The sequence below is a fragment of the Podarcis pityusensis genome (assembly GCF_964106645.2).
Source record: "Podarcis pityusensis genome assembly, chromosome: 14".
NCBI classification, from domain to species: domain Eukaryota; kingdom Metazoa; phylum Chordata; class Lepidosauria; order Squamata; family Lacertidae; genus Podarcis; species Podarcis pityusensis.
This window is the reverse complement of record NC_138039.1, coordinates 2,517,995-2,530,970: the sequence shown is the minus strand read 5'-3', so window position 1 is coordinate 2,530,970 and position 12,976 is coordinate 2,517,995. Positions and strand designations below refer to the sequence as shown.

At 45.7% G+C, this 12,976-nt stretch overlaps 2 protein-coding genes across 2 annotated transcripts in view; both read right to left on the bottom strand.

The window, feature by feature from the left end:
* Nucleotides 1-1,543, bottom strand: part of LOC308462996 (cytochrome P450 3A9-like) — a 96,263-nt gene extending 94,720 nt beyond the window's left edge. Inside the window, exon 1 of the mRNA XM_080981116.1 lies at nucleotides 1,538-1,543. The gene's annotated coding sequence lies outside the window, so the exon portion shown is untranslated. The remainder of the gene's footprint in view (nucleotides 1-1,537) is intronic.
* The window catches only part of LOC308462994 (cytochrome P450 3A12-like), a 29,205-nt gene that overhangs the window by 7,547 nt on the left and 8,682 nt on the right, over nucleotides 1-12,976 (bottom strand). Inside the window, exons 5-9 of the mRNA XM_080981113.1 lie at nucleotides 11,467-11,580; nucleotides 10,905-10,993; nucleotides 9,711-9,856; nucleotides 5,963-6,090; nucleotides 835-922 (exon numbers count right to left, since the gene is read on the bottom strand). Of these exons, the coding sequence (XP_080837239.1) occupies nucleotides 835-922; nucleotides 5,963-6,090; nucleotides 9,711-9,856; nucleotides 10,905-10,993; nucleotides 11,467-11,580 (565 nt within the window). The remainder of the gene's footprint in view (nucleotides 1-834; nucleotides 923-5,962; nucleotides 6,091-9,710; nucleotides 9,857-10,904; nucleotides 10,994-11,466; nucleotides 11,581-12,976) is intronic.

The following is a 12,976-nucleotide window of genomic DNA, read 5'->3' as shown; positions in this document are numbered from 1 at the left end:
GGAAGCCCTGTCAGGTGGGCAGGGTATAAATATATTATTATTATTATTAGCCCCAATAATGCAGCACATATACTAGGTGGGGAAATGATCTGCATTGGTAATGTCAGGGACCATGCTGAGGAGGTCTGGACTGAGGAGAAATGGTGGGAGCCTCCCCTGATCAGAATCCTGAATCTTCCCAGGAGCAGGACAGTATAGATTTGGAACAGTGGTTTGCAGAGGGACATAGTTCAGAAGGCAGAAGCTGGGAAATACTGGATGGGGAACAGCTAGGAGAAGAAACACTGGGGAGGAGAGAGTTAACAGATTCACTGTCTCTGGAAGGCATTCAACTGCTCAGCCCAAGGTCAAGAAGAGCTGATAAGGTGGAAGCACAGAAAGCACAGCGGTTACAAGATCTGGTTACAAGACGCGGTAGTGATTAGGGAGGAAGTGGGTGGAACCCTTAATTGGGAGCACCGCCATCCCTAGGAAATGGATTCTTTGTTCTCTCGCTGTGATCATTAAAGTTTTTAACTGGTAAAAAGACCCCTTTTCCTTTGTTCTGCTTATCTACTGCCAATGGGGAGGGGAGGACACTGATTCCCTGAAGTCTGGGAATGAGCGCCATGCACTGAGCCTCTTGGCTTTGTTTGCTTTGGTCATTCTGCCAACCTGGATCAGAACTTCATCCCTAAATCGCAAAAGGGCCTTTTCAGTCCTGGCTCCCCATCTGTGGAATGCCCTCCCCCGTGAGATCTGCTTGGCACCTTCACTGACATCTTTGGGGCTTGTTTCCCTTCGGTTTCAGAGACCTCGAAGTTACACTGAATTGACTCCCAGGAGTGGCATTACCTTTATAGGAGGGATCCGAGCCGTTGCTCTGGTGCTCGCTGTTGGACTTCTGGGAGTTGATCATCAGCTGCAGGAAATCCACCCGGCCCTAAGCATAGAAACAAATAAAACAGCAGAGAAAGAAAGCTGAGGAAAGATCCCCCACAGACCGAGATGGTTTGCTCCCCCAAGTTTCTTAAAGGGCTAAATGCAGCCCTGAGAGTCGGCTGCCTTTGCCCTTAAGGACATTGGCTGTTTGGTGATCTTGCTGTTATTAGGCAGAACAGGACATACTGAGGAGGCAAAAGAGTCAAATCGTTAGGTTGTTTTGTTTAGAAAATATGTGCTGGTCCCGAGGGTTAACCGTGCGGCGAGGTCCGAGTCCAGTCTGAGGTTGAGGGTGCGGTATGGAGGCTGTCCATCAAAGCTGAAGCTGGGTCCAAGGCAGGGAGTCAGGTGAGGTCAGGAACTCTGGCAGAAGAGCAGAACAGGGTGCAGGCAGGAATAGGCTACAAACAATGTTGCTCCCGCAACCAGGGACTGGGGCTGGCCAGCTTTTATCTGCCCCGAGGCATAGTGCGGCCCCAGTCCACAGGTGACTCACCTCTCCTGGCCTGCAGGCGAGCACTCCTCCTGCGGGAACTTAGTTCCCTCCACCTCTCTGCCCTGAGCCTCCGCAGCTCAAGAGAGGCTGGAGGGTTACCGGACCCAGAGGCAACCTCCGCTTCCTCTGACGGGGCTGAGAGTGGAGCACCTGCAGGCAATGGGTCCTCCACCCCCTCAGGAGCCAGAGCAGACTCAGCTGGTGCCTGCACCTGAGGTGATAGATAGATAGATAGATGGAGGAGCCAACATGGCGCCGAGGTAAGACGCGCTTACCGGTGCTCTTCGGACTTCTTTTAATCTTCTTTTAATCTTTTATACTTTTATCTCAACTGACTCAGTCAGTTTTTGAAGTATTTTATAATTGCTGCAGCCGCATATTATGGAAACTCTTTGAGAGATTTGGCCCTGCTCCAGACTGCTGCAAGCTGCTCTTTGTTTCTCTTGTATCAGCGGGCTGGCTTTAGCTGCTAAAGGAGTTGAGAACGCCATTATCTTAATTGCGTGTCAAGTGTTATGTTATTTTAAGAATCGTATAATCTCTGGCCTGAGGAAAGCATGGGTCAGAAAAAACGCTTGAGAGACTTTGACGAGCCCCTATCATCCCCTAAACCAAAACTATCAAGGTTGGTGCCACACCGGAATGGAGGAGGGAGTGACCATGCCGAGCAATGCTTTGCAGTGGAAACCCAAAATCGCTTCCAACCTCTAATTGATTTAGAAGCTACTCCGATTCCGATGACTCAAAATGTTTCAAATGTAAAGCCTGTAAAGGAGAATACGAAAGAAAAACTCTCATCGCAGGAAGATGGTTTGGCATCTGTTATGGGGGAGTTCCCCAGTTGTGAGCAGTTACACTTAGTAATTAAGACCCTTCACTGTATTTTTAAAAGGCTGGATGAGGTATCTTCACAATTATCTAATATCCTGCTGAAAATCGGAAAACTTGAATCAACAACACAATCTTCAGTTTGTGAGGTCAAAAACTTATTGCCTCACCCCCATTCAGATAAAATACTGGAGACTAAAACTAAATATGTCTTAAATTCTCAATTGAACAATCAGATATTAACTCTGCAACCCAAGAAAAGTTGCCTTTCTGTCAGGTCGGAAATAGGAAGATGGTCAACGCTAGAAGGAGCTAAAGACTGCTTAAGCAAACTTTTAAAAATTAAGAAACATCAGATTGACCTATATGCTGTGATGCCCCTTCCCCGGCAGACCAACTTCTTGAAGGTGATACTTGCGTTCCACTCTGAAAAGATACCATCTATTATTGTTAGGAGGAAAACGCTTTTGTCCATGGCCGACATTGTAGCAACGAGGGTTTTTACAGACAGCAAGATCAAACCCCTTCTAAATAGGTGCCCTGGCGGTGAGGACATTAGGACAAGAGACTCTGCCTTACTTCAAAATACTGTCAGGCCCAACCGCGATGACTCTGCAGCGTGCCATCCGCGACCAAACTCGATACCCTCTCAAACTGCTATATATGAGGATGATAATCTGCAGACTGCCCTCGACGAAAGGGAACTTATTGATTCATTCAGAGCCCTCCCTCCGAAAGAACAGTCGGTGATGATGCAAAGATTTGACACGCTTAAATCTCAGCTTTTGCAAGTCCAACATAGAGGGGAAGATACTAACGATGTCTCAAATAATCCCACTTGGGCCCACCGGACAGAAGTGGTTGACCTTCTTCAGCTCAGCCCCACTCTGAATTCAAAAACCATCCGACAAGACTCAAATCTTCAAGTTGCTTCTGCAGCGTGCGCTACATCACGAGACGACCAGGCTCTGACATCCTCACTGAACCTTCATCTATATTCATCAACTAACATACCTAAGGACGAAATTCTGATTTCCCTGCTTGACTCAAATCCCTCTTTAACTCACTCATCTATGCCAGAGCTAGAATCTTCTCCAGTTTCGTCCAGATATAGAAGTAGTCCACAAGTGATGCCCCTGAGAGAGTCTTCCGCAATTTCCACCCCCGTGATGCCCCCTCAATTACCTCCTTCAAAGGAAACTGCGAATGTTACACCTCGGGACCCGCCGTCAGAAACGATTGAAGACCCAATGGGACGCATCAATAAAATAATCCGAATGTCGGATGATAAATCTGCGAGAGGGTTTACCCCGACGGACTCAATTTCCCCCTACCTGGGTATTTCTCTGTCAAGTTGTACCAAGAATTTCGAAATGAAGAGACTTCCTGTTCAGAGATCTACTTTCAGTGGATCATCCACGGTGTGCCAACAGTCGAACCAAATTGTTAAAAACTTTAATTTGCAGGGCGCCTCACAGTTACCATCTTCCCAAAGTAAAATAACTGACTTTTTTGTTACATCTTCTGTCTTTAACAGAGAGCCTGCCCCCCCTCCGTTTTGACTGTTAAAAGAACAACATAGAAGTCCCCAGCTAGCAGTCCTAAGTTGGAACATTGCTGGCTGGAAAAGGAAAAGATTAGATCCCGAATTTCTGTCCTATATAAACTCTTTCCAGATAATCCTTTTGCAAGAAACATGGGAAGAAGATAAAATAGATATAAATGGCTTTGAACTGATATCACTTCCAGCTATCCCCTCCCAGAAAGGTGGCCGGTCCAGAGGCGGTCTTGCAATCGCCATATCGCTTAAAATGAGAGCTAAACTCTCGCTAGTTCATACCTTTCCTCCTTTTGCTTTTACTGGTCTGATTTCAAGTGAAAAATTCTCACTATTAATCACCAATGTTTATCTTCCTCCAGGTGGTCTGATATCAGACCTTCATTATAGATGGGATTCTCTGGAAGATCATTTATTGGCATGCTATGTTAAGTACCCTAATATTCCATCGATAATGGGTGGTGACTTCAATGCACGTACAGCTGCCAACTGGAATGGGATAATTAAGGCCAAGTGGTGGGTATCTCCCCCCTACCCAAAATCTGATTTAATCTCTTTCACATCAAGAAGATCTAAGGACAACAGAGTGAATGAGGCGGGAGTCCTTCTTTATCAATTGGCCATTCGTATGAATTTGAACATTCTAAATGGCAACTGCCCTCCGGACGTGCCAGGTGAATTCACTCATTTGGGCACAACATCAAATAGTGTCCTAGATTATCTTCTAGTCTCAGAAGACCTATTTTCAAACTTCTTTTATCTCAAAGTAGATAATGTACAATCCAGTGATCACCTACCTCTAGCGGCCAAGCTAACGCTTGACTGGCACCCGGTTAGCGGAACACACCCAATTCATGTAGGTTTAAATGCCACAGCTCAAGTAAGAGGCATTAAATGGTCCATGAAACAGGCCCAAAAATATGCAGAATTCTTCCAGAGGAATAGCTCCGAATCCCTTATTGTTTCATTGGCGGAGCTGTCTGAACCAAATAGGATACTGGAGTGGTTCTGCAGATTTAACTAGCTTCTTTACGATGCCGGCTCACCTGGCTAACCGAGATCAACCCAGGTTCGGTGCACCTTGGTTTGATGCCAAATGTAAGCAAGCTAGACTCTCTCTCTGTTGTATCTACAACAGATATAAAGCCTCTGGAGCTGAAACTCTCCCCCCAGAGTACTTGCAGGCCAAAATTGCTTACAAACAGGCACAGAAGTCAGCCAAGCACGAGTGGCAGCTAAGACGTTGGCAAGCGCTGATTGCTGCCTCTAAGCTTCGCAGCTCTCGCGGTTTTTGGAATTTAATCAACAAAAGATCGAGGAAATACCCATTGACGGTTATCCCAGCCCCGACATGGGAACAATTTCTAAGAAAATATTTCTCCCAGACAGACATCTCTAACATCCAATCTGATACTCTCTCAAGTCACTTGCCCATATGGCCAGATACTGACCCGGAGGAAATAGTAGATTTAATTGCTAAACTGAAAACTGATAAAGCCCCAGGGCCCGATCTGATCCCGGCGGAAGCTATTAAACAACACCCAATATGGTGGGCTAAAATTCTTGCAAAAATCTTTGATGCAATCAATGCCACGGGCCAGATACCTACATCATGGAAGGAGTCCATCATAATTCCTATATATAAAAAAGGACCACCAGAGGACCCAGGAAACTATCGTAATATCAGTTTATTATCAATCATCGGAAAAATCTACACTCGCTTCTTGCTAACCAGACTAACCCAATGGGCCGAAGATTCCAATCTGATAGGCCATGAACAGGTCGGGTTTAGACCAAATCGCGCTTCTATTGACCATGCTATAATTCTATATCATTTGGCGCGGAAGTATTCTTCCCCTACTCATGGTCTTCTATGTGCCGCTTTTATAGACCTGAAGGCAGCTTTTGACAGTATCTCTAGAGAGCTGTTATGGGAAAAACTGGCAAAGTGGGGCATAGAAAAAAGGCTGTTGTGGCTATTGATTAAATTACATGAAGGGACGGCCGCTAGGGTGAGGTTAACACCTGAGGGCACCTGAGGTGAGTCTTGAGGGATCTTTGGGTGAATAATTTCGTCCCCTCCAAGGAAAGTTCGTTCTGGTGTGAAATTTTTGTGTGAATTTTTCACCCTCAAAATTCAGTGTGGCCTGAATGCTTACCGCCTGGCCTTCTTTCTCCCGTGTCACCTTTATTTTCGCAAATGACCTCTCGAAGAAGTTCATAGCTTCTGGGTTGAAGAAAGTGATTTTCATTAAGTTGAGGATAGAAACCATGAATGGGAACACAACTGCAAGAAACAGACATTCACAGTGAACAGGAAGCAAAACATCAGACAGACATAGTTCTGTAGAAATCCATGAGTAAACTTTGGTTTATTTGCTCTGAGGGTCAGTGCTTGTAAGCCTTAATAGCATGTGGTCAGTCCCCAAACACATTGTGAATCCCAGGGTTACAGATCCATAATGTGCAGTACCGAATTGGTGGCGCATGCCCTTCTGGCCTGCACTCTTTATAAAGACTTGAGGAATGAGTTTTCCACCCCTCTTTTATTGTTGCCCAACCACTGACACCGTGTCCTTTCTCTTGGCAGATCAAGATGAGCAGGTGACAGCAAAGGTTGCAAGGTTTTTAGCTGGGGCAATCAGAATCAGATAAAATAATAATAATAATAATAATAATAATAATAATAATAATAATAATAATTTTATTTATACCCCGCCCTCCCCAGCCGAAGCTGGCCTCAGGGCGGCTAACAACAATCAAAATAATTCAACATTCTAAAAACCTTTCATTATAAAAATTAATTAAAATCAAATTGATGGCAACCATTAAGCAAAATTCTGTGCAGATTGCCAGAGGAGGGGGTCAGGCTGCGCCCTGACCAAAGGCCTGGTGGAACAGCTCTGTCTTACAGGCCCTGCAGAAAGATGTCAGGTCCCGCAGGGCCCTAGTCTCTTGTGACAGAGTGTTCCACCAGATTGAAGCCGCAGCCGAGAAAGCCCTGGCTCTAGTTGAGGCCAGCCTAACCTCTCTGTGGCCTGGGATCTTCAGGATGTTTTTATTTGCAGACCGTAAGTTCTTCTGTGGGACATACCAGGAGCGGCGGTCCCGTAGGTACGAGGGTCCTAGGCCGTATAGGGCTTTAAAGGTTAAAACCAGCACCTTAAACCTGATCCTGTACTCCACCGGGAGCCAGTGCAGCTGGTATAGTACCAGATGAATGTGATCTCGCAGCAAAGACCCCATAAGGAGTCTCGCCGCGGCATTCTGCACCCGCTGGAGTTTCTGGGTCAGTCTCAAGGGCAGCCCCACGTAGAGCGAGTTACAGTAATCCAGTCTGGAGGTGACCGTCGCGTGGATCACAGTGGCTAGGTCAGGGCGAGAGAGATAAGGAGCCAACTGCTTAGCTTGGCGGAGATGAAAAAATGCCGCCTTTCTTATAGCTGTAATCTGCGCCTCCATAGAGAGGGAGGTATCAAAGATTACACCCAAACTCTTAACGGACGATGCTGGCACTAATTGCACCCCCACAAGAGATGGGAGTTGCCCCCTCAATCCCATATCGCCCCATCCCAGCCAGAGGACCTCTGTCTTCGAAGGATTTAACTTCAACCAGCTCCCACGTAACCATCCAGCCACAGCTTCCAAACATCTGGTCAGTGTGTCTGGGGCTGAGTCAGGATGGCCATCCATCAACAGATAGAGTTGGGTGTCATCGGCATACTGATGGCAACCCAGCCCAAAACTCCGGACAAGCTGGGCGAGGGGGCGCATAAAGATATTAAAAAGCATCGGGGAGAGAATCGCACCCTGAGGCACTCCACACACCGAGGAGTGGCGCGATGACAATTCCCCCCCCCCAAGCGCCACCCTCTGTCCCTGACCAGAGAGAAATGAGCGCAGCCATTGAAGGACTGTGCCCTGGATCCCCACGTCAGCAAGGTGGTGGTCCAGGAGTTCGTGATTGACCATGTCGAAGGCTGCTGACAGGTCTAGAAGAATCAGCAGCCCCAACCCGCCTTGTTGCCTTTCAAGTACAACATCTCACTGGCTGGGTCACCCCCAAACTCGTGGCGCAGCAGAAGAGCCTGCCATGGCACTCCGACCAACGGGCGGGCTCTTCCCCGAACTCAACTCTCAGGCACCAGACTCTTGGCCATCTTGGCCCAGTGCCCCTGAGAGCCCAGCGCCTGGGTGCCCCGCACCCCTAGCACCTATGGGTAAGATGGCCCTGTTCATTGATGCTTCATGCAAGGGCTGTTTAAACCACAGCCAGCAGATCTAAAAACTGAACTTCATGGGATGACCAGAGAGATTCGATTACAGAAAAGGGAGAAGGTGTGGAATCTGCGGACAGTGAATTGGAGCTATCTTTGATTAAACAGGGAGGTTCTGTGGATGATGAACGATCTTTGCTTAAATATGGAAAATCAGCAGATGTTGGCGAGGCAGATATGCAGTTGTCTAAAGGGCTGGACCTGATGAAGGAATCTGCTGCAAAGTCAGAAGGAGAATTGACGATGGTTCAAAGCATGGTCTCTCGTGCTTAACATGCTTTCAAAGAAGAGATGAGTGGAATAATAAATATGCAAATAAAGAAAGCAACTCAACTACTGGAGTTTAGACTGATAAAGGACTGGAAGAAAAGGAGGGAGAAGGAAACACAAGGATCAAATACGATTTAAGGAAAATGCAACGGGCAAATAAATATGGATTTACTAAGATTTGTTGGAACCCCTGAAGAGAACATGTCACAAGGAACTGGAGAAAGATACACAAAGATAACAATAAATGAAGAGTTATATTGGACTTTTTGAGTGGCAGAAAGATGAATTCTGGTGGCCTGGGAGGGAAGTTTGTGGAAACACCATCTAGCAGAATAGGAGAAAGCTGGATATCAATTGCAGCTAGAAACTATTCTGGAGTGCATATGCTAAATGCTTAGAATAATTGTTATATGCATAACTGGTAGATAGAGAAGCAGAAGTACCTCTTTTCTTCTTTCTTCCTCTTTTTTATTTTTTAAGATCTTTAGTTATTGATAGTTCTCTGTTAATAGTATTCATATATATGTTTTGATCTCTGAAGATTTAAATTCAGGATAAATGAATATACATACAGAGAGGTGATGGAGAGGAAGAGAAGGAACCTGTGAGAGAGGCAGGACAGAGTGGCTTTTCTCAGGCCGTGAGACTGAGGATGAGGGAAGTTCTCCCAGGTGAGATCCGAGAGGATTCACATCTATGTATGTGGATTGAAAATTAAGATATAACAGAGGGCTGTGGGGGGGGGGGGGGAACTGCCATCAGCTCAGAGGCGAGAGGTGGAAGGGTAGCTGGGTTACAGGGAGCCTCCAAAGATCATGAGAAGCAGCACTTCCTCCGCAGAGGAGGGAAGCCCCGGCTCTAGTGGGGAAGGGAGGCAAGGCTCAGAGGATGCAAGGGAGAGCCAAGACACCGTGCATGAGCAAAGCAGGGGGGAGGCAGGTCCCCCTTTAGCCACACCCTCTCTGCGCAGTCGGTTTTTGCGCAGAGAGGGGAGGCGTCGGCTAGGGGTCAAGAGACTACTCTGCTGGGGAAAGTTTAAGGACCGCCCACTCTCAGATTCTGCTAGTGACTAATAAAGCCTTTGAAAAGACCAGCGGGGATCTTGCCTGTTCGCTCTCAAGCAACCACGCCGGTAGACATATATATAGTATACACACACACACACACACACACACACAACTTTGTGCTTGTTGTTTTATTTCTCTTCTTATTTTCCTCTTCCTCTCTTTCTATCCTTTTTCTCTCCTTTATTCTTCTTCTTTGTAATTATTATTATTATTATTATTATACTAGTTGGGAGCTGGGTTTTTATTGTATTATAATGAAATTGATATAAAAAGGAAATCTGTAGCCAACTTACATGCTAAAAGTATATGTAGATTAAAGGAAAACTTGGTGAGTTTCTTGATCTCCTTGACAAAAGGGTCATCAGGGTTGTTCATAGAGTCAAGGTCCACACCAAACGAAGTGCTGGTGATCACATCCATGCTGAAGGCCCCAAAGACGCTGGGGAGGAAACAGAGCAGCCAAATCAGGCTCTCAGGTGTGTTAAATAACAAACGATTTAAAGGAGGAGACCACCCCTGCCTGAAGGCTTATCGGAACGGAAGTTTCAGGAATGCATGGCATGCCTGATGGTGTTCACAGAGTAAAGAGTCCAGATTCCTCATGTCCAAGGAAGGAGGATGTCTAGTGTTATGAGAATTATAAGGTCTAAGATATAAAATAAATGTTCATAAATGGACCAGGCAAACACATACACAAATATATAAACCACATGTCAGAAACAGTATAGGGAAACAGTCCTAAAGCCATTTTGACTCTTTCAGTGACCTCAAATATTCCTCTGCAGTGTGGATGGAAATAGGAAAAGCCTCCACATTGTCTCTGTGATCACAAATCCTGCCTTAAGGGCACATTTGGGTATGAATAGGGTGAGCCTGTGACCCTGACTCAATAATTAAGTATTTATCATCACAAAAGAATGGCCAGGCTCTCCAGGTAAACCCATTAACAGGTTTCCTGCCAGACAGGATTCTCCTGTAGACCACCCCCCTGTGATGTATTTCTGCTGGGGACCACCTCTTTCTGTGATGTATGCATGATGTATTGTGGGGGTGGTCTTGAGCTACAGGGTGGCAATTTCAAAAGTCTATACAAGAGCTTGCGCACCATTGTTCTGGGTTCCTCCTCCTTCCTGTTGCAACAGTTAATAAAGATCAGGCTTACTAGCTGCTTTGCTTCTCAATATTCTCCGGTTGACCTCTGTTATTTTCTCCAACCGATGGAGAACCTATATAAGGACTCTGTACGGGCTCTTGGGTACAAGGGGAAAAGAGCAGTTTTTTCCTATAACATCTAGCTTTAGTCCCATGAACATCTTATTGAATGGATACTTTTAGCATGAATTTACAAGCTTTTACCACCTAATGGCTGCTCACTTTGTTAACCCAATCTGGTCTGGATTTACCCCCAAGACAGCCCACGTTGTCACAGGAGGATAGAAGAGGGCTCTGTTTTTGACGGCAGCCTTCCCTGGCCCCAAGTGACTTACTCCTTTGCCACCAGAAGCTCATCCTTTTCCACTTTCTTCTGAACGTTCTGGATCAGAACTTCCCCGTAGTGTTTGATGATGGGAAACATCTGGAATACAATAAATGATGGGGATCTTTCAAGGTGCTGTGAAGGAACTGGAAGCAGCTGCACAGAAGCCTGTGGGGTCGCAGAAAGGTCTTCATTCAAGGATGAAGAGAAAAAGAGGGGCAAATTCTATAGAAGATCAACCCAAGTGGTTTGAGGCAAAGTCTCCCAGCTCCAAACAGAAAATTCAGAGAGGAAGGAAATACAATATTGGCAGGATGCACTGAGTACCTGGAGAAATGATGCAATGTTGAAACATCACTTTAAAACAAAACAAATGCCAGTCATCTCATTTCATGACAATGTGAAATGGGCTGATTTAAACCCATTCTTGCTAACAACATAATTGGAACATGATAAGCTCCAGTTTCGGACTGAATAGCTTCTGTGAATTGTGCTGGAATTATAAGGACCCTACAGACCAGTGTTGAATATTTGAGTTCTTCAAGGCTCAGTATATTTTTCTTTTTCTTTACCTCCTTTAGCTTTCCACTGGTGAAGGTTGGAGAGAGCACAGTGCGAATCCTCTTCCATTGTTCGTCCTTCACCATCGTGATGGCAGACTCAAACAGCCCACCTAAACCTACATTCTAGAGGGAAGCAAGAAAGCAGTGAGGTGGTTTCAAAACAATGAGTCGGCTTTTGAACCCATGACAGATCCCAAACCTGGGATTTCAGTGAGAGCCAGGGGGGACTCATGAACTCAATGAACATGGAGTACAGTGGTGACTGGGTGACTAAGGACTCGGTCACACTTCCCTCTGCTCCATGCTTCCTAGGCCCAAGTCCAGGCTTCCCAGATCCATGTTCAAGCATTGCTGTCGTTGTTTTCATCCTGACGCTTTCCTTGGGAAAACCCACATTTTGCCACTGAGTCAGAGCAAACTGGATTGCTGTTTGCTCTGATTCATTGGTAGAAGATAGGTTTTCCTGGGGAACCAAGACAACACACACTCAGACATCCAGACACAGACATCGAAAATCTGGACCGGTGCCTAGAAACAGGCCACAAAATTTATTGTTTGTTTATTTATTGTTTGTTTATTTAATTATTTCCCGCCTTCTGCTCTAAGGTCTCAGGGCATTAAAACACAATATGAAAACAATTTAAAACAGCATAAACAATAAGCTGGGCCCTACAAACATACACTTGGAGACGCTCTTTGTACTTTTATAATCTGAAGTACTTGAAGTGGGATAAAGAAGACAGGAGAGTTTGGGTTTGATCCCACTTCAAGCACTGCTGAATTCTGAGTCCAGGTTGCTTAATAAACACACTAATTTAATTGCGAATAGTCTGTCTTAACTGAATTATGGATAATGTTGTTGTCATCGTAATCCTATTCAAAGAAAAGACCCGTTTTGAAATGCCTGTGCTGCTTGTAAGTTTAAGGACATGTTATACTAAAGATGACAGGAATGAAGGGCGAATGAGCCCCAAGTTCACACTTGACTTTAGGAGATGTCTTCATCTACCTGCCACATTACCTGATGATCCTCTTCCAAAGCAACTACTCTATTCCGAACTTAAAAATGGTAAGCATAGTGCTGGTGGTCAACAAAAGAGTTTTAAAGATTCTCTCAAGGCAAATCTTTAAAAATGTAGTATAAACACCAAAAACTGGGAAACACTGGCCTGCAAGCACTCCAGCTGGAGAACAGCCTTTACCAAAGATGTCAGGGGCTTTGAAGACACTCGAACTCAGGACGCAAGGGAGAAACGAGCTAAGAGAAAGGCACGCTTGGCAAACCCTCACCGTCATTAACTCCCACCCGGAAACCAATGTCCCCACTGTGGAAGGACGTGTGGATCCAGAATTGGACTCCGCAGTCACTTACGGACTCACTGTAAAGACCGTGTTTATGGGAGACAATCTTACTCAGCTACGAGGGATCGCTGAAGAAGAAGACATTACCCAGTCCTTCCCAATTTAGCATTCCCAATTTAGTGGCATGAAGAACCCGCCCTTCTCGTGCTCTCCTGTC